The sequence below is a fragment of the Miniopterus schreibersii genome (genome assembly GCF_964146895.1).
Source record: "Miniopterus schreibersii genome assembly, chromosome: 18".
NCBI lineage: Eukaryota > Metazoa > Chordata > Mammalia > Chiroptera > Miniopteridae > Miniopterus > Miniopterus schreibersii.
In genome coordinates this window covers 40,133,082-40,158,484 of record NC_138121.1, presented here as the reverse complement: position 1 = coordinate 40,158,484, position 25,403 = coordinate 40,133,082, and the positions used below count along the sequence as shown (strand labels likewise).

Here is a 25,403-nt window from a genome sequence, read left to right as displayed (position 1 = left end):
GGGGGCCCAGCCGCGGACAGAGGCGCGGCGCCCGGCCCCACCCCGGCCCGGCGTCGGGGCGCTTTCCGAGGCTCCTGGGACGCGGCCCGCGGTCGTCACGGCCTCGTGCCCGCGCCGCGCGCCTGCAGGGTCTTCGCCGCCGCGCGGGTGTCTTGCCCACGCGTTGGCTCTGCGAGGGTCGCTGGTCCCGCCGAACACCTGCCGCCGGCCCGCGGCTCCCCGGCGGCCCTGCGTCAGTGCGCCCCCCACCTTCTCCACGAGCGCGCGCGTTTCCCGGGTCGCTGGCTCTCCTCCCCGTGTCTACACGCGTGTGCGCACACGTGATGTATCCTGAAGTAATTGCAGTGGGAATCCTGACGTGCTCTGCCTCCTGCTGGGTTTGCGCAGGACCCGCGTGGGGGACCACAGACACGGTGCCCTTGGCCCTGTCCCCCGCGCTTCGTCTCAGGGACCAGTGCAGATTTGCCTGGGAGTTGAAATTACACTGGAGGCCTCCTCCCCAAGCTTTTCTACTGATTTTTTGAGAATGTGTGTGTGGGGGGGAGAAACATTCATGCCTCCCCATTGGTTACCTCCCACAGGAGATGGAACCTGCAACCCTTGCAGGTATGGGCCCTTGACCTGGAACCAAACCTGGACCCTTCTGTCTGAGGGTGGATGCTCTAACCCGGAACCACACCAGCCAGGTCCACAAAGTAAGTTTTATTTTATTTTATTATTTTTTTAATATATCTTTATTGATTTCAGAGAGAGGAAAGGAGAGGGAGAGAGAGATAGAAACATCAATGATGAGAGAGTCATTGATCAAGCCCGCAACCCGGGCATGTGCCCTGCCAGAAATCGAACCCTGATCGCCTGGATCCCAGGTCGACGCTCAACCGCTGAGCCACGCCCGACTGGGCACACAAATAAGTTTTAAAAGTTGCCACATCATACAGCCTCCCTTAGCACTTAGCACTTGCACACTGAGCAAAGGTCACTCCAGCCAATCACAGGGTCCGAGGAGCCCTCCAGTCTAACCTACATGGTGACTGCATGGACTCCAATACCATCATCACAGAAGGTGCTGCTTGCCAGCAGTGGCCTCATACTTCATGTACAGAAGGGCTGAGAAAATGGAGAGGACCTTGAAACCACTGGTTTCCCACAACTGTGTCACTCTCGCCATCCTTGTTTCTTGTGAAACGTTAGGTGTAGGCATCAGAAATATATGCAGCTTTAGATCGGAACCACTACCTGCTGTGCTCTTCCTCATCAGCCTGAAATAGGAGTTTCTCACACCTTGGTGGTTGGGAACACTGGATTTAAATAGGACTGCATAGGACTGCAAAGAAACAAAAGAATGAGATGTGATGGATGCACCTATTTCAGGAAAACGCAGCCCATTATTTCTGAAACAGGGATACTAAAATTAGTGAAATGCCAAGTAGAAAAAACAAGAATCCGCAGATGTGCACTGTAGTGACAATCACCTTTAAATGATGCTGTAAGGTCCCAATAAAGGACCTGAAAATGAGCAACTTGTTATTTTGTTGAGGGTCTCTGCAGGTCACAATTTTCCATTTAAGATGACAGACTTTATTAATAATTTAAATTTTTTAAATTACTGATGCCAATGGCAATGACATGGATAATTTTAAGTATTATTTTTCCTTTTAACAGAGGATAAAGCTGAGAAATTAGAAAGATGAAACAGTTGGGTCTGAGCTCATGGTCAAGGAGTCATTCTTCTCCGGTATGTGTAAATGAAAACGTATCTTTGAATGTCCTTTCAGAAAAGGCCCCATGTACCTCATATTACCGTCCAAGTACCCATCTTACATCCAGTTTTGCAAACTTACTTGATGGCTCCTTTACTGTCTGCATTGTGACGCTGGCATAAGACACCAACATTTGATGACTTTCTTATATAATGCTAAGGATTTATATGAGGAGCCTAAAAACTAAACTTTTTAAAAATATGTCTTTATTGATTTCAGAGAGGGGAAGGGACAGGGAGAGAGAGAGAAACATCAATGATGAGGGAGTCATTGATTGGTTGAGCCCCCAATGTGGGCATGTACCGTGACCAGGAACCGAACCGCAATCTCCTAGATCATAGGTCAATGCTCAACCGCTGAGCCATGCCAGCCAGACTAAATTTAATTCAAAGAAAGATCTATAATAACCTATTTTTTGTAAGGCAAACAATTTAAACATAATTACCATTATTAAAAAAAAAATCAGTAGATAAAAACAAATATTCCACAATCTTACTAGTACTTTACAGTTTGAATGAGAACACTAGGCACAGTGTGTTGACTAACATACCCCGGAAAAGTGAGGCCCACACCTCCAGCACAGGGGGCAAACTGGATCCTGCCGCCCATGCCCAATCCTGGAAATGGTTCAAGCGTTGTAGCCACTTGGATTCTGAGACATAAACCAAAACATAAAACCTAAGTAAGTCTATTGTATGGCACCAATTAAAAACAGACTGCTCCAAGAAGTTACAGGGCCCAAAATGTTCATTTTACATCTGTGCTGATTGGGAAGAGATCTCTGTAGGAGAGTGCTGTGATTTTCTCTAATGCTGACAAGTGTTGCCAATGGTTCACCAAAGCCACCTGCAACCTCCACCCAACCCAGGGACGTGGCTCAACTCAGACAAGCCATTCACCATAAAAAGGTACACGGAAGACTCTCTGCTTTTTATCCTGGATTATTCAAGCCAATTGTACCCCAGGTGAGTGGAATGGCTACATCACCTTTACCACAGACATGTAGGCACTGTGACCACATTTCAGTTGTGCCCACAGCACTGAGATGGCGGGGCAGGGACTATACCGTTGAAGCCGCTTGGTGGTTGGGAGGAAAGCAGACGATCCTGTTCACAGCATTATTTAATTGTGCTGTTATTTTAAATAAATTGTGTCTGCAGCGAGCTATGAACTACAGATGAGATCTGTAGAAGACCAGGAACACTTTATAAAAATTACAGAGGGAGAAGGAATATAATTTAGTCATAAAATGGTGCTATAAAGTTTTCTTCTTTCTGGGAGTTTTAAAGCACAGATCGTATCACTGTCCCAGTTCAGAGGTCTGCAAACTTTTCCTACCAGACTACTCACTATCAAATGTAAATAATTTGGGCCTTGTGATCTCTCTCAACTTCTCAGTGCTGCTGTCCTTCCTTGAAAATAGCCATAGGCAATACACACACCAACGGGGCAGGGCTGTGTTCCAATGCAATTTTATTTACAGACACAGTGGCAGGCAGGCGTGACAGGACGGCAGGAGTTTGATCTGCCTTCTGTACCAGTGCTGTCCACCAGCAGCACATGAGCCACATGTGTAACATTTTCTAGTTGCCAATATTAAAAACAGGTGAAATTAAATTTAATGATATATTTTATTTAACTCAAAATATAATTTCAACATGTAATCAATATAAAAAACTATTGAGATACCTCACACTGTTTTGTACTGAGTCTTTGAAACCACGTGTCTTGCACTTACAGCACACCAGTCATATGTCTGTGCTCAATGGCCACATGTGGCTATTGGCTACCTTCTATGCTGGGATTTCTACAGCAAATCCAGAGCTTAGTGCATAGTGGAGTTTGGTTCTTAAAAGACAGGGGACATAACTGTTGCCCCTAGGGAGACAGGACGAGGGGTCACAGCTATTGTGAGGGAACAGTTGGCCTCAGGCACATTACGATGAGGTGGCCCAGAATACTCCGGCACAAATGGAAAACCACATCAATGACACAGTCTGAGGACATTTGCTTCACATACCAACGCAACAAATCTAATGTGAAAAACATTTGATGTGGACCACGAAATGACCAAGGTGTGGCACGTACGTCATCTTTGGCCTTCAATAAAGAACGTAACTGTCATTAAATAGAGCCAGCCTTTAACTCTGACTACACAAGAATTTAAAGAATGTAAGGATGTGCTCAAGAAGACAACAAAGAACAATGTAGCAAGGAAAAGTTTCAAAGTTAGACTGAATTTTTACAAGTTTGATGCTAGTGAACAGCAGTTTAATGCGTTACCAGAGAGTGATCCTAAGCCTTAGTTAATTAAACCCTTGGGAATTGCACGACCTAACCTAACTTCCTAAGTGGCCCAATCAGTATTTCCAAGATAAGCATGTATATAGCCTTTTGCTAATAAAACCTCGAGGCAAGTGTTTTTAACAAAAAATTTATTACCAAAATACAATATTAAAGTCAATACATGACAAACTCCTATAAAGCAAAATAAATTATTCTAACATTGTACAGTATTTCCAAAGGTAGTTGAAGCCCGGCAGCCCTCGCCTCATGGTAAGCAGGTGAGCTGTTCTGCCAAGAACACAACCCTGGGATTTCAGGCGTTAAGGCATGCAGCTCGCTGTGCAGGATAATTTTACAAAATGCAAATCATCCTATTTTTATCAGGATACAGTCTTTAACTATAGTCTTTCCATGTCAGTGTTCCAGAAATGTTCAGACTTTGGCTATAGAAGCAAATGCCATTAGTGTTACACAATACTTATTTCTTAAAAAAATACATGTATTCATGTTCTTGAATAGCAAACTCAAATTTCTATTAAATATATTTTATAGAATATTACTTAGAGCACCTTGCTGTACAATAAAAAAAGGTTAAATAAGTGTCTATGAAAACTAAAAATATACTGACTCTCAAGAGGGAAGTCTGCTTGTCTTTGACAAGCCAAGCCAAGCACATTGCAGGAGATACAATGTAAACGGGTGCCCTCCACCTGCTTGGTGAGGAAAGACAAATAACGAGGCTACCTGAACAGGGTGAGACCCGGGAAGAGGCTGCCTAAGTATAGCTTCCGTGCACTGCCTCCAGACCGCCTGGAGTGTCAGCACAGCCCTGTGGAGCCTGGCCAGCCGTGCTCTGAATTACTAGAGAGGGAGAAAATGACAGAGCCCGGAAAAGTGTTACTAATAATGGTCACGATGCATCGTCTTCCCCTCCCCACATTTGCCTTATCTAGTAAGTTTCTTTGAAAAATGATGTTAATATCAACTCTCAGAATTGTAAAGTGTTCAGAGTGGGAAACAAATACTGTAGGCTCTGTATGGCAAGAGGTCAGTGCCAGTAAACAAAACATTTGCAGAAAGGAAATTCCTGCTGGTTATTTTAATACCTCTCTCTTCCTCAATTACCACTGCATGTTTACTCTTCATTATTTACTTTTAGAAATACTCAGTTGTTCTTGGGGAAGATACTTATGGCTGGCCACAACATGGTAATGAGAAGGTACAGAACATCCTTGGTGTGTGGTTACCTACAGGCCAGGAGTTTTTTAAAGGATATTCTAGGAAAGATGAACTTTTAAAGACTGAACTTCTGGGTTAGTTTTTATCCCATGAGCTAGAGAAATTTTAAATCCATGATTCCAAATGATAAATTTAAGCAACTATCAATGGAAGTGGTTTAAGAAAATGAAGAAAGGTAATTTAAAAATGCACTGTTGAAAATAACCATTTTTTTCGGTTACTAGTATTTTCCAAATGATTATGTAAAATTAAAGCCAAGGAAAATGTATAAAACAAATTCTTCTAAGGTTGTTAATTTTCAGAATCTCAGCTTTTTGTAAAGAAATACTGAGCCATAGCTACAAGTAATGGAGGAGTGGACTGAGTGGTAACAATATAAGTGAAATAATGGAATCATTTAAAATACTTTATTTGAATTTGAAATAAAATTGTTTTAATTCTGAAAACAAGAGAAAATGAATATAAATCCACATGCAGTGGACTTGGAGAATATAATTTACTATACATAAATTCATTTTATCTTTGTAAAATTCACATATCAGAAATGGAATAACTTTCACAAATAACTTATAGTTACCTAAATTAAAGAGCTGCAAAGCTACGATCAATTCTGTTTGAATCGATCATCATGAAAATGAAATTAAAAAAACAAATCTATGTTTCCAGATGCTTGGCCCCACTTAGTTCCTAATGCTATCTTAAAAAAATGTTAATTTATTCAATTTACACCTGGACTTGGGGAATAAAATTCTTTCCTAAAATGTGTCTACAGAGTATCACATTCAAAAACTGTCTCCCCTATTTCCCAAGTTCCTCAGCACCAGGGCAGGGAGCCGGTTCGGGAAGAGCACCATGAGGCGGGCTCGCAAGGAACCACCTCCGACTGTGGGCACAGTTTACTTCAACAAAACAAGACATAAAGAAATGACCCAACTACCAATGCGAAAACAAAAACTCTGTTCTCTTCACTGTTGGAAATGCATTAATACAAAATGTATAAATAATGAGAAGTCATATGTATTTGATGGTGCGTTTTAAAGCAAAAGCACGTCAGCTGGCTTCCCATGTGTCCTATCGCACGCTGACAAGAGGAATTTCCTAGAGAGAAGAAACCCTGTAGACTTGCCAAATGTTACTAAAAATTTTATAAACAACCTGAATTTTCACATTTTAACCATATTTCGTTACAACTCCTATGCTAAGTGTAACTAAATCAATAAACTATAGGAAAGTAAAATCTCAAAGACCTCTTTTTAAGGGGATTCTGGATCTCACTCTTCTTCCCTCAAATGATTTTTATTTAAGAGATCAAACAATTTACAAAGTCTGATGATCAAATACAAATTTGTGTACTTTGTTGCTTTAATAGTCTTTCAGATAAAAGCTCAGTTTGGTTCAGAAGAGGGTGGAAGGCCTGTGTAACCACCAAGACTGTGTGACCTGTCAGACACTGAAGACGCGCTGGGGAGTGACTGTCCTGTGCTGAGACACAGGTCTAGGGACCCTGAGGTCTGGCTGAGTCTGGTGGGCTCACCTCTCTCTTCCTGTGCCCAGGTTTATAGGAAACCCCCTGTAAACCTAAGACAGTGATTTACTCTTTAAATGCCTATTTACAATCTAGATGTGGATTCAAGTCTCTTTTCTTTCTTTCCCTTTTTTTTTTTTTTTAAGGAGTAAAGCAACATATCTGAGACTATTTGATTACTTCCTATCAGTTGGAGGAAGATTCAGGTAGATTACTTTGAAGCCCTCCCTGCTGACAGCAGCCTCCCACTGCCCACAGGAGGCCTGTCATTCCAGAGCTGCTGTCAGACTGCGAAGGAAGAAAGCCAAGCTCTGCTGAAAACTGACACTTTTATAACAATGAGTTTTAGAACAGTTCCTGAAAAACCCTTTCTTAGCTCTTGTGCTTGCATTTCTACACTGTAGTAAGCTTTTCATAATAAATACACCCAACACTAACAAGAGGTAACAGAGGGTTAAAACAGGGTTACATCTTTGCTTGCTCTCTGACCCATTTCCCCTCTCTCAGAATATTTAAATATTATTGCCGCGGATCCATCTGGTTCCAAAGTCACACCCGCCATTTCCTTATAAACCATCCCACTCCTCCTCTGTGTCTGGTGAGATGCCTGGGAGGCCTCCTGCAGCATCTAACTTGAGTTCAGAGCTGTGCTGTGCTCCTTGTTCAGGATGATGTTCACAATCTCACCCTCGTGCTCCTTCATGTGATCCAACAGGTTTTCTTTGCTGGTAGATTCGAAACCACAGATACAGCAGCAGAAGAGTAAGACGCAATACTCCATACCCGGAGGGGCCACACTGGAGCTCTTTTCTAAACTACATGAGGTATTGCTTGCAGGGCTGAGTTTCTCATTCTCAGTGGGAGCCTGGGGACTTGGCTCTGAGGGTGACACCACATTATCTGAACTCCCAGTGAGAGGATCAGCTCTTTCTTCACCGCTGTTTACTAGAGTCTTTCCAGGGGATTTCCCTAGAACCCTTAAAGCCAAAGAAAAGCACCAAACCGTGAGCTGGTTAGAATGCAGGACTTGAACTTACACATAACAACAAGGGCCGGGTTGGCCCGTACCTGCCGCTCTGAGAGATCGCGTCATTGATAGCCTTGTTCACCTGCTCGTAGTTGTAGTTCTGGTCGCTTGCGTGCTTCCACATGTGCGACTTCAGGGAAGGTGGGTGGCTGCACACGTATCCGCACAGAGAGCACCTGGAGCAGGGGACGGAAGTCACATGACGCACAGCATTTTTAACCATGATTCTGTAACAATTACTACATTCCTTCTCCTGAAGCCATATCAGACATGTATTTCACTGAATCTGTATTTAAAACCATATATATATAGAAAGAGAGCCACATTATGGGATGAAATAATGGCATTTTAAGGCATATTCTGTCAGGTTTCACTTAGATGTCACACAGTAACTGCTCCACACTCACCTGTGTCACACCTAGAACACCAGGGGAGAGAGGTAACTCATGAAACAAGTTTCAACTGGGGTGAGAGTCCGTGCCCAGGGCCTAGCACTCCTGTCATGACCAGCTTAGCTCGGGCAGGAACCAGAGAATAGGCAGCTCTGTGACAGTGGGACAAGCTTCTCTACGTAAGCAGTTCATTCTTGAGAAGCAAAGTTTACGTAAGATTAATGATTTCTACTTATCAGCCCACCTCCATCAACTGAGAATGCTGAAACGTATTAGAATTAGCCTCTGTGAAAAACCAAGTAACAAAATTAAATTACTTTGTTCTATACGTGACAGATTAACTTCCAAAAACAGAATCTTTCATAGGGCATTTTATTGCTTTTAAGTGTTTAGAATCTTCTTACTGCGTAATGACTGGAACTGCTATGACAATTCTATGAAACTAAGAGCATGGAACTGACAGACACAGGCATCTTCCTATATTCCAACCATACACGACGTCTGCCGTCCCAGGACTTAAGCTTAAAATTCATATTCTTTAACAAACTAAACAATACTACTTAACCTGTGTTCAAACAAGTGTGTGAATTTTTTAATAACTTCTACTGTTTTCTTCATTATAAAGTTTTTTTTTTTTTTTTTTTTAATCCTCACCTGAGGATATTTTTTCCATTGCTTTTGGGGGGCGGGGGGAGAAACACACTGATGTGAGTGAGACACACTGATTGGTTGGTTGCCTTTAGCCTACAACAGTGGTACGTGCCCTTGACTGGAACTGAACCTGGGACCTTTCAGTCTGCAGGCTGATACTCTAACCACTGAGCCAAACCAGCCAGGGGTTCCTTATAAAGTGTTTTAACACAAGCATCAAAACCCAGTATCGTCATACTTACCTGTACGGCTTGTCCGAGTTGTGGGTTCGTCTGTGGTTTCTGACACCAACATATGTCGTACTTGTGTAATCACACACATCACATCTGTACTGTTTCTGGACTGAAGACTTATTTTCTAGACAAGGCATTTCAAAGTTTTAGTGACATTCTTTAATTAGATTAAAATGGCAGCATTTATGTTCCATTATAAATGAATGTTTACACCACACAGTATTAGTGTCTTGATCAAGCCTTTCTCATTGATCAAGTTAACAAGTTTGAACATGGCTTCGCAGGCTCTCTTATACCTGGACTATCAGCAGATATAAACTGAACATCACCTGACCTGCAGACAAAGATAAGCTGGCTTGGTTTCGACATAACCTTGTACAAAATTCTAATATAATGAACTTGATGCAGCTGCCCTGCTGACTACTAGCAGCTGAATTATTATTATTATTTTTTTAAGTATATCTTTGTTGCCTTCAGAGAGATGAAGGGGGGGAGAGAGAGAGAGAGAAATATCAATGATGAGAGATTCGTCATTGATGGGCTGCCTCCTGCACGCCCCCAACTGGGCATCGAGTCCGCAACCCAGGCATGTGCCCTGACCTGGAATCGAACTGCGATCTCCTGGATCCTAGGACAATGCTCAACCGTTGAGCCATACCTGCCGGGCTAGCAGCAGAATTAACCAGAGATCTCACAGTTAATGTGAAAGGTGTTAGTCTAATCAATATTGGATATATTGTCTTAAGGAAACAGTGATTTGCCAACAAGCTATAATTTAATACCAGAATTCAATATTATGAAGTGTGGCTATAAATTATCTATAACGAAAGGAATACAAACAGCCTAGTGCTTTTTCAGTCTGTGGGTTTCCTCTGTTTAAGACTGTCAGCTGTCAATGCAACCACCAGAGAAAATCAACTGTTTGCTATTACATGCCATGTAACATTGCACAGTAACATCCAGCACCCTGACAGGTCACGAAGACAAAGGTTATATCCAATATGAACGTGCAGCTCTGAATTCACAGGCCACTACCCAACAAGGCTGGGCAACTGAACCCAGAAAGCTTGAGACCACACAACTGAATGACGCGAGCACCTGAAAATGTGCCTAAATATGCCCAACCCTTTGTTTACTCTGTGAGCATCAAGTCCACACCATCCAAAGCCCAACTGCTCTATACTCAGAACAAAGCAAGCACAGACTTGGTATAGGGCAGAGCAGGAGAAAGATTAGGGACAGCATGCCATGGCACATGAAGGTGAAGTGCAGGTACAAAACAAACCCACATTGAAATTTTAACAAAACAAAGAAAATCCTTAAGTTAAATTTAAGCTTTCTAAAATGGAAATTTTCTTTTGGTAGTAATTACTTTTGCCAGGCAGAACAAAATGTCCTAATTTCCTGGTATAAATCTATTAAGAGACACACCAATCATGATTATAATCTAAGTATTACTCTTAATTCGTACGTTAAAAATTTGGACTTGATTATAAGGGGCATCGTTCCAAATACAGTTAAGAAAAAAGTCCCTGAAGCCCGGCCAGTGTTTCAGTGGTTTGAACGTTGACCTATGAACCAGGTGGTCACAGTTCAATTCCAGGTTGGGGCACATGCCCAGTTGTGGGCTCGATCTCCAGTAGGGGGAGTGCAGGAAGCAGCTGATCAATGACTCTCATCATTGATGTTTCTGTCTCTCCCTGTCCCTTCCTCTCTCTCTAAAAATAAATTAAGAAACATATTAAAAATAAGTCCCTGAAAAATGAAGCGTGAATGTCAGATCACAGTTTTGTGTGAGTAGTACTGCAGACCAATCATAACTAATAAAAACGACAGATAAAAAGCTGCCTGCAGCACAGAATAAGATGCTGTTCTGCCTCAAGCAGCTGTTTTCCAAGGGAAAGGTACTGGGTTTCAACTCAAGACCTTGGGCTTCATCACTGCTGCCACCTAGCACCTTGATCATAGGCAAATTATTTCCCTTCTGGGGGACTTGGTTTTCTTATCCACAAAACCTAACTACCAGAGCATCCCAGTGTGGTTCATACTCCCTCCGGTTCATACTCCCTCCACTGCACCTATAGTTTCTGATTTCCATGTGAAGTCTCTGACCTGTCACTGTGGATTCCTTGGGGACAGGGGCCTGCCTGCTGTGTTTATAGCTGACTCCCCAGGGCTTGGCAAATTGCAGGTTTGCAATAAAAAACAACTTACTTAAATCTCACAAGGAAACACACATGAAATGCTTTGCCTGTGGCAATGTTGGAGCACCTGTCTTGGTCACTGGGCTGGGCTCTTCAAAGGCACTGACACCGCCTTCACTGTACTCCCAGCACGTGGCACAGGGTCCAGCTCAGGATGGTGCTCCTGCCTTGGGCAGAACGTGTGTCCCAAGTACCATGACCCTGTGCCTCTGAGCTGAAAACATGCCCTGAGGTACCTGTGCTGTTGTAACAGGTAGAGACTGGGGCCACAGGGGCACTACTCTTCTTTAATTAGATTACTAAACGGTTAAAAAAATTTTAGTAAATGACTAATTTTCATCTTCATCTTGTTCTGTGGCTTGACAAACAGGTTTTGAAAGATATAACACTGAGTGAATAAAGCACCAGTGTAGGTTTAAGCACCCAGGAGGTCGTCTGTTATCTGAACCATCACTCTATGATGACAAGAGACCAGAGAGGGAGCTGGGTGGGCAAGACATGGCCTGCATGTAAAATCTACACTCAACCGCAGGTGGCTGCAAAATGGAATATGATGGAAACACTAACGTAGAGCTCGCTATAAAATAGTGAATGGGTTACTTTAATTTTGAGCTCACATGTTAATCTTTTTATTAAAATTGTGCATCTTAATTTGTTAACCCATTTGGACAGTGTTAGATTATTGCTTTGAAGACGGTGCAGAAAGGACGTATTCCAGTTGTGCTCACCGCAGGTGGTGCTGCTGAGTAGGACTGACTTTATCCGGTCATTAGGGATTCACGGTCCAAAGATATCAAATGTTTTAATGCCTCCTTTACAGGGATGTGGAGCATAATGAATTAAAAGTAAGAGGAGCATTTAGGGCTATTCTGCAGAAAGGAAACAAACTGTTTTAGCTGAGCCATCTCTGCAGAGGCAGATGCTCTGTCATAAACTCCTTTTGTCTGGGTGGCATTTGCAGGGATGACATCTGCTTGACAGGGGATTTGATGTTAAAGTGGTGTCAGAGCAGTTCTTCCAGAAACATTCCAGAGTTGGTTATGTGTTCTGGGGTATAACTTAATGAACATTACAATAAAACATTTTACTCTGCAGTTGTTTCTAACTTTAATTCTTAGGAAATCTAAAAAGGAAAGTCACCCCAATAATATTTTCTTTCCCATAAACACTATGTACCACACTCAAGACACTTAGGAGTTTATCAATTTAAGTGAGCTGATTCAGGGGAGTACAGCTCAGCACATGCTACCCAATTCTCTGGAGATGGCACCCGCCTTTTCATGGAACTCTAATTAAATCTTTTGATTCTAGTATTCCTATTAGCTGAAACTTGGCTGACTGGTACCTTTCTTGTACATAAAACGACCTGGTGGTGATGTTTTTAAGAGTACGGATGATATCTGGCAGTCAAACGTGGTTATGGCAAGTTCAAAGCAGGGCCTCAGAGTCTGAGGTGGGGGCCTGGGCTGGGGTTGGGGGACAGGCTGTTTCTACCCAAGGCTTTCCTGGTTCACAGGCATGTCACCTAAGGGCTATGCTGCCCTTGGCTCTTACAGGACAGTAAAAATGTCAATGTCTTATCTACCTACAAAGAGAAGCTATGTCTTTACCAACAGTACTTCACTTAGGACCCAGAGCTTCCCAGGGAACAGAGATCAGAGCCACTGATGCCCACAGTACGAAACAGAGGAGGACAGATGCAGCTTTAGTCCTGAAAACAACCCACTGGACAGAGAACAAAGGGCACTTTTTGCTTGGAATGCAAGTCACTGCAGCCGTGTAGGGAACGCACACGTACCTTCCTGGGCACACTTCGCCTCAGCCATGTCCCTGGAAACTCTTGGCTCTGCAGAAGCGGCTACCGACAAGGTATCTGGAAGACTGTGTTGCTCTCTCTCATGGTTCCTCAGCTGACTCTAAAAATTGAGAGAAATTAACAGCACTTTCCAATGAATACACTTGCAGTTACAGGAGGCTATGGAAGGAGTCACTGCTTTCATGGCCTGGAACCTAGAACATGTCACCAGTATTTCAAAAGCAAATGTGCTAGAGAATTAAAAATGGTGGTGGATTGAGTGGAAGCCACACTGACACTCTCCCCAACCAAACTGGAATTACAACTAAAATATAGAAAAACCACCCTAAATAATCAACTGCAACTGAAGACAAGCTGGAGAGCACCCTCAAAACCAAGGAGGAAAAGGGGGACCGCATAGAGACGAGTAGTAAGTGCAGAGGCTCAAAGAGGGCTGGCTGGGCACCCACAGGCAGCAGCTGAAGGCCTGGAGGGAGATCTCAGCTGTGGGGGGTTCCCACTGAGGACTCTGGAGCCTAAACCCCGGGCTGGGCTCCCCAGCCCAGAGCACCAGAACTGAGACAGGTGCCCACATAACATCTGGCTCTGAAAAGCATCCAGGTTTGTCTGCCAGGGAGAGAATGCCTAGAAATGCAGGCCCCCTCTTAAAAAGCCAACACACACAGTTTTGTGTGCAGCCACTCACCTTGGGCTCCAGCAGAGGGAGGGCAGAGTGGACTGGAGCTGTGTGGGGAGGATCCAGGGCCATGGGCTCTGGAGACAGAGCTCAGAGGGCACCCCTCTGGATTCCTGTGCCGAGTCATTTCACCCATACTGCAGAGGATATCTTTCACAGGCAGACATTTACCTTCCAAGTAGCTTCTGCCTGAGGGGGAAGCAACTGCCCCACCCTGTGGTTTCCACAGCCTGAGGTTCATTAGAGAATCAGGTTAATCAGCCTGTAGGCAGAGGCAGACTTCAGAGTGCTTTGAATCTTTGCCTGATCTGCTTCTGGACCCGAGCCTTGGAAAAACAGACTTTGGTGTGCATACTGGTCCTGTCCAAATGCATCCAACCCCAAGAGAGGGGACCTTAAGACGTGGGTTGTTGATAACTCCCAACAGGGTATTCAAGGCCAGTCACAAACAGCGTCTGACATTGGCCTGCACCAGAGACCCTCCAAAAAGACTGAGAGTCCTAGCAGATCTACCTAATACATAGAAACAAACCCAAACAGGCAGCCAAAATGGGGAGACAAAAAGACAAGCCCCAAATGAAAGAACAAGAGAAGTCTCCAGTAAAGGAGCTAAATGAAATGAAGATAAGCAATATATCGGATATAGAGTTCAGAATACTGATTGTAAGGATGCTCAGCAGAGCCTGAAAAAAGACAAGGAAACTATGAAAAATGACCAGTCAGAAATTAAGAATGACATAGCAGAAATAAAGAATACATTGGAAGAAATAAGCAGCAGATAAGAGGAAGATGAGAATCGGATCAGTGAATGAGAAGACAGGGTAGAAAGAAATCACTCAATCAGAGACCCAAAAAGAAAAAACAATTGAAAAACAGGAGGACAGTCTAAGGGAGCTGTGGGACAACATGAAAGGTAACAATATTTGCATCATCGGAGTGCCAGAGGAGGTCCAAAGTAAGCAAGATTAGAGAACCTGTTTGAAGAAATAATGGCAGAAAACTCCCCTAACCTGGTCAAGGAAAAGGTCACACAAGTCCAGGAGGCACAGAGTCCCAAGCAAGAAGAATCCAAAGAGGCCCACACCCAGACACATCATAATTAAAATGCCAAAAGTTCAAGACAAAGAGAGAATCTTAAAGGCAGCAAGAGAAAAGCAATCTGGTACCTACAAAGGAGCTCCCCTCCCACAAGGCTGTCAGCTGACTTCTCATCAGAAACTCTACAGGCCAGAAGGGAGTGGCATGAAGTATTCAAGGTAACGCAAAACAAGGATCTGAAACCAAGACTACTCTATCCAGCAAGACTACTCTATCCACTACTCTATCGTTCAAAATAGATGGTGAAATCAAGAGCTTCCCAGACAAAACAAGGCTAAAGGAGTTTATCACCACCAACTTAGCATTGAGGGAAATATTAAAGGGACTGCTGTAATAATAAGAAGAAACAGAGAAATATAGGCATAAAGAACTAAAATGGCAATAAATAAGGACCTATCAATAATAAACTTAAGGACTTTAAGGGAGAGATCAACAGCAATACAGTCATAGTTGTGGACTTTAACACCTCACTGACTTCACTGGATAGATCTTCCAGACAAAAAGTCAACAAGGAAACAGTGACTCTAAATGGCACACTAGATGAGATGGATTTAATTGATACTTATAGAACATTTCACCCCAAAGCTGCAGGATATACATTTCTCTCAAGTGCACATGGGTCATTCTCAAAGACAGACCACACTAGGACACAAAACAAGTCTCCACAAGTTCAGGAAGACTGAAATCAAATCAAGCATCTCAGATCACAATGGCATGAAATTAGAAATCAACTACAGTAAAAACACTCAAAAACATTCAAACACAAGGAGGCTAAATAGCATGTTATTAAACAAGGAATGGGTTGCCAAAGAGATCAAGAAATAAAAAAACTTCCTGGAAACAAATGAAAATGAACACACAACAACCCAAAATCTATGGGACACAGCGAAAGCAGTCCTGAGAGGGAACTTCATAACGCCACAGGCCTCCCTCCAAAAGCAAGAAAATTTTTTAGTAAACTAACCCTACAACCTGAAGAATTAGAAAGCTCCCCTGTGAAGCCATCTGGACCAGGGCTTTGTTTGCTGGGAGTTTTTTTATTGCTGCTTCAATTTCATCAGTTGTTATTGGTCTATTCAGGTTTTCTGATTGTTCCTGATTCAGTTTCACATAATCTCACTCATGCGGACTCTAATGAACAAAATAGACTGAGGAACAAAATAGATGCAGAGACATAGGAGCATCGAATAGACTGAGGGATCTCAAAGGGAAGGTGGGGGTGGGGAAGTGGATGGGGAGAGATTAACCAAAAAACTTGTATGCTCATATGCATAACCCATACCACAGAAAATAGTGTGGCAAAGGCCTGGGGAACAAGGTAGATGCGGGCTGGAGGCGATCAATGGGGAAAAGAAAGGGGGAATATCTGTAATACTTTCAACAATAAAGATAAATTTAAAAAAATAATAATAAAAGAATAGGAACTTATGGAGGAAGAGGCAACAATAATTAAAATTTCAAAACTTAAAAAAAAAAAAGCAGATGTGCTACAGGATTATCTAACGCCTTTGACATTATGGAACAAATACCCCAGGGGAATCATCATAAGGGAGTTTTCTCCAGGTTCTTGAGAGTGTCGTTGTGGTGTGGGTCTATGTGTGGCGTGTACACGCACACCACCACAAACAGGCCCAGAGGAGGGGCGGGCAGAGGGCTCACAGAGCTCAGCGCTTTCACAGAAATAAATCCCACCAGCCACTTCTGGCCTCAAGGATGCCCTCTTCCTCCAGCTGTACCCCAAGATCAAGAGCACAGTCGCCACAGCAACTCCAGGGATTCGGTGGAGCCCACCTGAACGCCTTCCTCGTCTAGTAGCTGAGGCCACTCCAGATCCCAGGAGGGCGGTTTGAGTGGAGTTGAATCTCACTCAAAGGCCTTTTTTTCCTAATTACCGTCTTATTACTAGCCAGACCCCAACTCTGGGTAACCTGAGAGAAAAAGTCCACATCCTCGTTTCCCAGTTAGCTCTTTAGGATATTGGGAAACCATTTTTTTCTAAACAGTCAACTGGCACATTGAACAAAAATAGTTCTAAATCAATGACCCAGCGAATGCAAGTTTCCTTCACAAAGAAGGTATTTCATGCTGGTTGCTGGTTTCAAGATCGCACACAAGGTGAAACTCATGTAGTCAAACTGACTCTTGAAGTCCCTTCAACTGCCCCTAAAGCTAACATGTGGCTCTATTTCCACTACACTGTCCCTCATTCAGCTCATTTTACCTTCTGCAGTGAAATGAGTCACTGTGGGTTGGCTGTGTATCACCTGTAGTGAATGACTTGCATTTTGGGACCATGGATGATGAAACACTGCTACTTTTTGTGTTGCTGATGTAGGGTTAAATTTGTGTGCTCACATGTGTACATATGCTGTCTTCTGTTGCAAATTCCCTTGCACTTTAAAATGCACACATTTTGCAGATACACTAAAACACTAAAGCAAGGACAGAGGCTGCCAGGGAGGTGGCAGGCAGGGAGAGTCCTACCCCAGAAGTCTCCACTGACCCAGATATCAGTCCCAACAGTGATGTTAATTAGCTGGGATCCTCTGGGCCAACTTCCAAACCTTTTTGGGCAGTATCCTGATCTACCAAATGTGGTGTGGACTGTACCTACCAAGTCTGCCCCTGCTTTGAGGTTCTGAGGTTCCCTGGAGAGCTTAGAGCCAGTGCGTACCTTGTAATGGAAAGCCTCAGTGCAGTGTTTGCACTGGTACAGCCGGGCCTTGCAGTGGTGGATCATGTGGCTCTCCAGCTCTTTGCTGCAGTCAGCCACGTGCTCACAGATTGGACACTGGTAGGGCTGCCTCTGCCGATGGACCCGCAAGTGCTGCTTGATGTAGCCCTTGTTTCCGCTCGCGTAGTGGCAGAGGCGGCAGCGATAGGGCCGCTCTGCATTTGGGATATACTCCACCACGCTGCCGCCCGACAGGCTGGCCTCGCCGCTGGGCTGGCACTGCGCATTGTCCTGCAGCTCCTTTAAGATGTCCTCGTCTGAAGCATTTTGGTCCGTCCTTTCCCTCAGCTTTTCAATGACAGTGAGTAAGGACACGCTGATGCCTGTCTTTACCTGCCCGTCGGACAATTCCTGCCTGCCCTCTGGGAGTGTCACCAAGGGGTAGTTGCTTTGGTTAAAACTAGTTAATCCATTTGAAGAGTTTTTAAGTGGTGACATCATTTTAGAATACGCTGCCAATGTGCTATCTACCTGCCTCTGTCCAGTATCTGGGTCTAAGAGGTTGACATTCCCATAGTGCCCGAGGCTGGCTCTTGTGAGCTCCACAGCTCTGATCGGCATTGTGACCAGGGCTTCTGCCGCCAGGGAGTGCAGTCTAAGGGACTCAGAATTAGTCCTCCTGCGGCCCGGGGGGGCGTTCTCATCAGGGGCCAGTCCCTGATGGGTTAACTCGCTATCCTTCTTCTCTGGGTTGCTCCAGCCTATGATCAGCCCCCCGATATCAACAGTACACTGATCAGCACGATATACTTCACCCCTCCCTTCACACTCTGTCTGGGCTTCTGTCGGGCTCAGGCTGTTCTCCTCTTCAATTTCAGCATTCACGAGGAAAGGTTTCTGTGACACAGTTTCTTCAGCACTTGGCAAACGCTCCACTATCACGTTAACATGACCTTTTTTATTGGGGCTACTGCTGATGATCTTCTGTGCAGATGAAAGGAGGCTGTCAGTCATTAGACTCTCCTCCGCATCAGAAATCACCTCGAGCATGTCCTCCTCGTTAGGGCCGAGGGTCACTGACTGACCGACACCAACACCCCCCTCCGCACCCTGCTGTAAGGCAGATGCAGAGGATAATGGTTCTGAGCTGCAAATCTGCACCTGTACTGACGGCCCGTTGTGGATACTCAGTTCGTTCTCTCCAATGGCGATGACCACGGCATCAACCCCGCCAGGAGCAGTAGCCACTGAGGAATCCAGCAAGCCCAGGGGCTCATTCTCATTTTCAAATATTGGGTAGGAGCAGTCCACCTCCCCGGCATGTTTCCAAGCATGTGTTTTCAACATTCTCTGCTGCCCGCACGTGTAGCTACAAAATAAGCACCGATACATGCCGTACTGCTCGTAGGCGTACCACTTCCTCCTCCCCATGTCTGCCTCGGCTGCGGTGGGGACAGCATGTGTCTGTGGACTGCTCACACTAACAGGGAGGTCAGGTGTGGCTTCATTCTTCCTTTCTGTAGGCCTCAGACACACAGAGCTGGAGGGGCTTGTGCACTGCTGGGCTCTGGGTTGAATGTGACTGTTGGCATCATTTCCATGGTCATTTACCACATGAGCTTCCAGCTCCTCTTGGCTTTTAGACGTAATGTGGCACTCTGAGCACATCAGTATCACTTCATTCTGCTGGCCATGCTGCTTGATATGGTCTTTTAACACTGAAAAAGATGATGACAGAAACTTGCAAAGACTACACTGGTAAGACATAGCCTTCCCATCATTCTGGGCAAGAGAGTTCGGGCTAAATGGCGTTTGTGACAGCTCAGCCCTTCTAATACCAGCAGCAGACGGCTGGGCTACCTTAGCTGGGACCTCACAGTATTCTTGGGTTTCAGGAGAGTGTGTCCCTGCACTTGAACGTGAGCGTTTCTTCCCAATTAAAAGACATTTTTGTGACTTTTCATGTTCCACTATCTTGCTTAACTTCTGGATAACATGGATTAATGGATCTGTTTTAGCTGTACTTTGTTCATCAACTTCCAGTGAAGAACTGATGACAGTTTCGGCTGTCAATATTGCTTCCTGTTCCCCAATATCTGGCACCAACATGGCGACGCTGCTGCTCTCTTCCATATCTGGAAAGGGTGACAGACAACAGAGAGATGCCAGGTCACAGGATAGTAACAGTGTGCAGTTCAGGAAACCAACCAGTCTCAAGAGTGTATGCTGACCTAAGTCTCTTCAACTGGGAGCTCTGCATTAGTGAACTGGCTACCTGTCAAGAGATATAAATTGTTCAGAATTTCTCTCTGGGACACTAGCTCCTGTCAGGAATGAAGATGGAGAGCTCTCCACCCTTCTTTCTCTGGAAAAAGTCTAACAATCTGCACCTCCTTTTTCCTTCACTTCCTTTCCCCCACACATCTAGCTGGACCAAATCAGTACCCCTCTTCTGCACAACTGCTTGAAAGAACACAGCCATTCCCAGGGCAAGCTGAACCACCTAAGTTACTATGAATTACCATCCCTAGAGCCAGTACATGACTGATGCAACTTCTTACACCAAATATAATTGTAGTTTTTTCCTCTGCAAATCTTTGGAATTATGCAAATATAGTAATTAACTTATTGGAAAGGGTACAGTGAACTTTGAGAAGTACAATGCAGATGAAACTAAAAAAAAAAAAAAAAAAAAAAAAAGCAATGATCCAGTTCCTTCTTTTACTTCCTTTATCTTCCCGAAGATAAACCACAAAGTACGCTGTGGGTTTTCCCAGAGGTCATATTAGTGGTCAACTATCACTCATGCAAGTACTTTTTTTCCTGAAAGGGAAAGGAGCATCGAAGACGGAAACAATTCACATCCTAGTTGTGCTTCACGTCTACATACACACGAGTCCTTAGAAAGTGTTATCTGTAGGTCCCAGCATTGTGTTATGGCCAAGGAAGTCACTCAACAGAAAATACAATCTCTTTCAGTCCAACCTTAAAAACTCTATTTCCTGACAGTACTTTCATTTCAAACACTACCTTTGGCTTAAGTTAAGATTATTTATTGACTTGAATCACATTTTGAGGCTTCTGGGTTTTTTTCTAGCAACAAGTTTCCCCCTCGCACATTTTAGGTACATTTTGGAATCTTACAATATCGAATAAATGCCAGCAAAATTTTTATTGGCACTAGCTGTAGACCAAAGACCATACTATTCTTTTTAAAAAAATATGTTTTTATTGATTTCAGAGAGAGAAAGTGAGAGGGGAGAGAAAGAAACATCAATGATGAGAGGGAATCATTGATCGGCTGCCTCCTGCACACCCCCTACTAGGGATCAAGCCTGAAACTTGGGTATGTGCCCTGACTGGGAATCGAACTGTGACCTCCTGGATCACAGATCAGTGCTCAACCACTGAGCCACAACGGCTGGGCAAGACCGTTCTATTCTTAACCCCCAGTCACAGGCTCTGAATTCTTATTTCAGAAGGTGAATTGTGGCCCCTAATAGGAATGTAACCAAACTCCTGCCAGACTCCCCAGTGCTCACACGGCTCAGCATGGTCTCCATACCTACTCACAGCAGTCAGTGCTTCCCCTTATTTTCTGCTCTCTCTGGCTCACTAGCTTTCTGTCTGGCTCCAAATCAGGCAAAGGTGCAAACATTTTATTCTTGGCTTCTCTAGTACCCTTCTCCCCTTCCCTACCCACAGCACTTACAGTAGGGATGCACTCCAGCTGTGACCACAAGGACGACTACCCAGAAACCCGGGGCCAGTGGTTCTGTAGCCACTTTCTCCCCTGAACCTGAGGGTATTTCCTTCCAAAAGATGATAGATGCTCCTTGACTTATAAGTCAAAAAAAAGCACTCCGTACACTGTAGAGTCTGGGCTGTTTACCTTCACGATCTCGGCTGACTGGGAGCTGCTCTGTCCACAGAGTATCTATCATACACGTATCACCAGCCCAGGAAAAGATCAAAACTCAAAGGAGGAAAGACTAGAGGCATCAGCAAAACAGGGTTTTTCTCCTTTGCAGCCTTCACAGATAACATTAGACCAAATGTATCAAACTGTTACAAATAAGCAAACAAATGCTGTATCCCAGACCAGAATAGTTCCACCACCTTTCCACTGAGTCTCAAAGCTTTCCCAGACAACAGTATTCCACAGGCAAAAGGTTATAATTAACATCTTTTGCAACAAAAGAGCCAAATTAGCTGTTGTCTTTATTCCCTTGTAATTTTCTACTTGGTTTATTTATATATCTAATTAGTTCCTTTCAGGTACAGCAGTCAGTAAAATCAAGCTGAACAATTCATGTGGGCCTTGGTGGGATTGAAGAAAGGCTATAACTTTTCTGTGTATGTAAAAAGATAGTTCCATATGAACCTTTTCTTTCAGACCAAGAATTTGCTCTTTTCCAACTAGAAAAAAATTGTGCTATAGGAGTAATTGCCAATTCACCATTCTTCCAGATTACTGTAATTCTAAAATACAAAACATTTTGTTCCAGCCAAAAGAAGGCAGGGGACATAAAACTCATGGATTCCTCTCCTGGAGGAATACCAGTTAGCAGTTTGACCTTAGGCAAGTTAGTTTCTGTGGGTTTTATTTTATTTTTAATCCTCACCCAAGGATATGTTTTTTACTGATTTTAGAGCAAAAGGGAGGGAGGGAGGAACACCGATGCGAGAGAAACATCAATTGGCTGCCTCCCGTATGCGCCCCAACTGGGGACTGAACCCGAAACCTAGGTATGTGCCCTGTCCAGGAATTGAACTCACAACCTTTTTGGTGTATGGGATGATGCTCCAGCCAACTGAGCCCCCCCGCCAGAGCTGTTTCTGTAGGTTTTAGATTCCTCAGATGTAAAACAAGAGTGGAGCTGGATGAACTTTCATGTTCCTGAATTATAAACTATCTGTAAAAAATTAGATTACTGCTTACACATTATTTATAGATTTACTTTACTAATATCAGCTATAATTTATTTGAATTAAATGTAATCACTAGCTTAATATAATTATTAATTGCTACTAAGAAAAAACTGAGTATAAATACCATAGGTATATGAATTTCACACTATAAAATTTCTTAGCTGGCATCTAAGCCTAAGGAAATATTCTAGTTTGGCAGCTACAATTAAGACATAAGGTCAAACTAAGGTTAACTAATATTCAGATTTAACATTTATTGAGCACCTATAATGTGCCAGGCACAGTGCTGGAGACCATTAAGATGAATAAGGGGGTGTGGGGTCCTTGCCCTTGACAGTGCCTGTGCAGATTCTGTACATCACTCATGTAATTCCTGCTAATATTACCCTCTTTTTTGCAGATGAGGAATCTGAGACTCACAGATATAATAAATGGTTCAAGAATTGGAATACAAGTGTATATAATTCTAAATCTATCCTTCCTCAATACACCAGTCCTCTTATTTCTTAGTGAGAACAAAAGTATAAAATGGTGGTATTGAAGAAAAACAGCTGTATCAACCGCTAAGTGTGTTTGATCTCTGGGAGGGTCTAGGTGATGGTACGAATAAGGAAACACTCAGTGCCCTTTAAGTGATTTATCCAAGGCTACATGGCTGTTAAGTGGCAGAGCCAGTGTCTTTCAAATCATTTCCTGAAATTAACAGTCCCTTGGAACAACCTTCAAAATCCAGCTGTGGCCAAGACTGAAAGTATCAAACATTTCTCTTACTTGGTAGAACAAAGTAATGATTTTTGGGCAGTGAAACTTTCTCAATATTCTGTCAAAAAGAACCCAATTACTTGGTGCAAATTTACATAACTTACCTATTAAGTAGAGTTTAGGATTTATACAAGTTAGAAACTTCTCCCATAACTGTGTATTTTATGCTTTGGCTCCGACTTATCTAATTGACTCAAAATACTATTGGTTTTACCGATAACGCTTTCTAATGAATGAGGAACAATGAATTGTATACTGTTCTAAACGGAAACCACCACCTAAAGGCGATTCTGCAAACTTCAAACACTTCAGGGAGCAAGGTGAGCCTGGCGGGCCGGGGCGACGCGGGACGAGACGCGGTGCCCCGCCCACCCCGCCGCTCCACCCCGTCCACGTGCCCTGGCTCCCGGTCGCTTCACTGTCTAGAAAGAATCTAAGAGCTCTAAGCATGCTTATTCGTTCCACCCGGATGCAACGTTACGGTTAGGTTCACCGCCGCGGCTCCCGGTAAAGGAACTGGGCCGGGCCTTCCCCTGGATCCATGACGCGCGCGGAGCCCGGCCGCGAGCCACAGAGGGCGCGACGCACACGCGCGGAGGCGACGACCGGGCGACCGCCCGACGAGACGCGGGCTGACAGCAGCACAGCCCCGGCCGGCGGAGGTGGCTTCCGGCGGGGAGACGCCTGGCCGGCTCCTCACCCGCACGAGCCGCTCACCCGGGCGCCCCCGGGTCTCCCGAGGCGGGAGCCCCTCAGGACCCGCGAGCTCCGGGACAGGCGAGGCTGCCTGCCGCGCACTGGCTGTTCCTGCCCCTGCAGTGCTGACACTGCTGCGAGGACGCAGCCGGGCGGGCGCGGGCCTGGGCGGGCGCACGGGGACTGCAGGAGGCGGCGGCGAGGCCCGCGGGGAGGCGCACATGGCCGGCGGCGGCGGCGCCCGCAACGGCGAGGGGCGGCCCCGGGGCGCGGTACCTGCGGTCGGCGGCGGCTGCTGCTTTTCCGCGGGCCTCCAGGGGCCGACCGGGCGCCCCCGTGCCCTCGCCCTCGTCCTCTCCCGCCGAGCTCCGGGCTCAGCGCCTTCTTTCCCCCGCTTTTCCGCTCTTCACCGGATATCCAAGATGGCGGCGCGGGGCCAGTCACGTGAGACGCTGGCGGTCAGGTGACAGGGGCGGGGCACCGCCCGGGCCACGCCCACCGCTTCGAGAGGGCGAGCGGGGCGGTCCGCCGGGAAGGCGGGGCGCCGCGCAGGCCACGCCCACAGGCTCGCGGGGCGGAGCCGGCGCGGGTCCCGGCTTTTCCCACGTCGCGGCGCCTGTGCGCCGGCGCTGCCGCTGCGGAGCCTGAATTTGGTGCGGTTTTCGGCTGGGCTGGACCTCAGCGGCTGGACGCCTCCGGGCCCGCGCCTCGGGCCGGGCACGTCTGTTGGGGGCTGAGGGTCTCCCGGGGCCGAGCGCGTCCCAGGGGCTGCGGCCGGACTGGGGCTGACGGGGAGCGCCGCCGGCCCCGCGGGGTTGCGGGCGGTCGCCGTCGGGCCCTGGGCCCTGGCCGAGCAGCGGGGCCGGGGCGCGCGGGAGCGAGAGGCCGGCGCTCAGCCTCCGCGGGGCGCTGTCGGCGCGGGCGCGAGGGACCCGCGGGCTGGGCGGCGCGGCGGGCGCGCTCCCGGGGGTGGCGGGCGCGGGGGCCCGCGGGCTGGGCGGCGCGGCGGGCGCGCTCCCGGGGGCGGCGGGCGCGAGGGACCCGCGGGCTGGGCGGCGCGGCGGGCGCGGGGGCCCGCGGGCTGGGCGGCACGGCGGGCGCGCTCCCGGGGGTGGCGGGCGCGGGGGCCCGCGGGCTGGGCGGCGCGGCGGGCGCGCTCCCGGGGGTGGCGGGCGCGGGGGCCCGCGGGCTGGGCGGTGCGGCGGGCGCGCTCCCGGGGGCTGTGGGCGGGGCCTCCGCTCGCCCCGCCCCTCGCTCCGGGCCGGTCTCCGCAGCGCCGCGCGGATCGGGACTGGGAGATCAGCCCCGGGAATCACTCTTTTTAAAAGGATATTGCCAAGTGGACCAAATAACTAAGAAGGAAAAATAAAGGGCTGGCTAAGTTTTTTGAATGAAAGAGACTGAGCAGGGACTAGCAGAGGAGGGTGGAAGG

General features: G+C 45.9%; 1 protein-coding gene and 1 long non-coding RNA gene across 3 annotated transcripts; one reads left to right on the top strand and one right to left on the bottom strand.

Moving 5' to 3' along the window:
• Nucleotides 1-265: 265 nt before the first annotated feature.
• On the top strand, nucleotides 266-6,744 carry LOC308547527. Of its 2 annotated transcripts, none has more exons than XR_013997520.1 (3): nucleotides 266-695; nucleotides 1,663-1,735; nucleotides 6,096-6,517. It is a non-coding gene; the product is annotated as an uncharacterized lncRNA (long non-coding RNA). The 2 variants fall into 2 exon arrangements; XR_013997519.1 differs by lacking the exon at nucleotides 6,096-6,517 and adding an exon at nucleotides 6,655-6,744 and having other exon boundaries at nucleotides 533-695.
• Nucleotides 6,745-6,952: 208 nt separating this feature from the next.
• ZNF507 (zinc finger protein 507) lies at nucleotides 6,953-24,390 on the bottom strand. The gene is made up of 6 exons (XM_081118071.1): nucleotides 24,248-24,390; nucleotides 17,582-19,716; nucleotides 13,116-13,233; nucleotides 9,123-9,237; nucleotides 7,879-8,013; nucleotides 6,953-7,787 (listed from the first exon to the last, which is right to left on the bottom strand). The coding sequence occupies exons 2-6, from the start codon at nucleotides 19,712-19,714 to the stop codon at nucleotides 7,439-7,441; spliced, it is 2,850 nt and encodes a 949-aa protein (XP_080974197.1). The 5' UTR covers nucleotides 19,715-19,716; nucleotides 24,248-24,390; the 3' UTR covers nucleotides 6,953-7,438.
• Nucleotides 24,391-25,403: the final 1,013 nt, after the last annotated feature.

What these genes read in the sequence shown, in the direction of transcription:
- ZNF507 (XM_081118071.1), bottom strand. Translation starts at nt 19,714, where the DNA reads ATGGAAGAGAGCAGCAGCGTCGCCATGTTGGTGCCAGATATTGGGGAA. An exon ending in GGCGAAGTGTGCCCAGGAAG is followed by an intron (nt 9,238 to 13,115) that starts GTACGTGTGCGT and finishes TGCCTTGTCTAG; the next exon opens with AAAATAAGTCTTCAGTCCAG. An exon ending in GCGATCTCTCAGAGCGGCAG is followed by an intron (nt 7,788 to 7,878) that starts GTACGGGCCAAC and finishes TTTGGCTTTAAG; the next exon opens with GGTTCTAGGGAAATCCCCTG.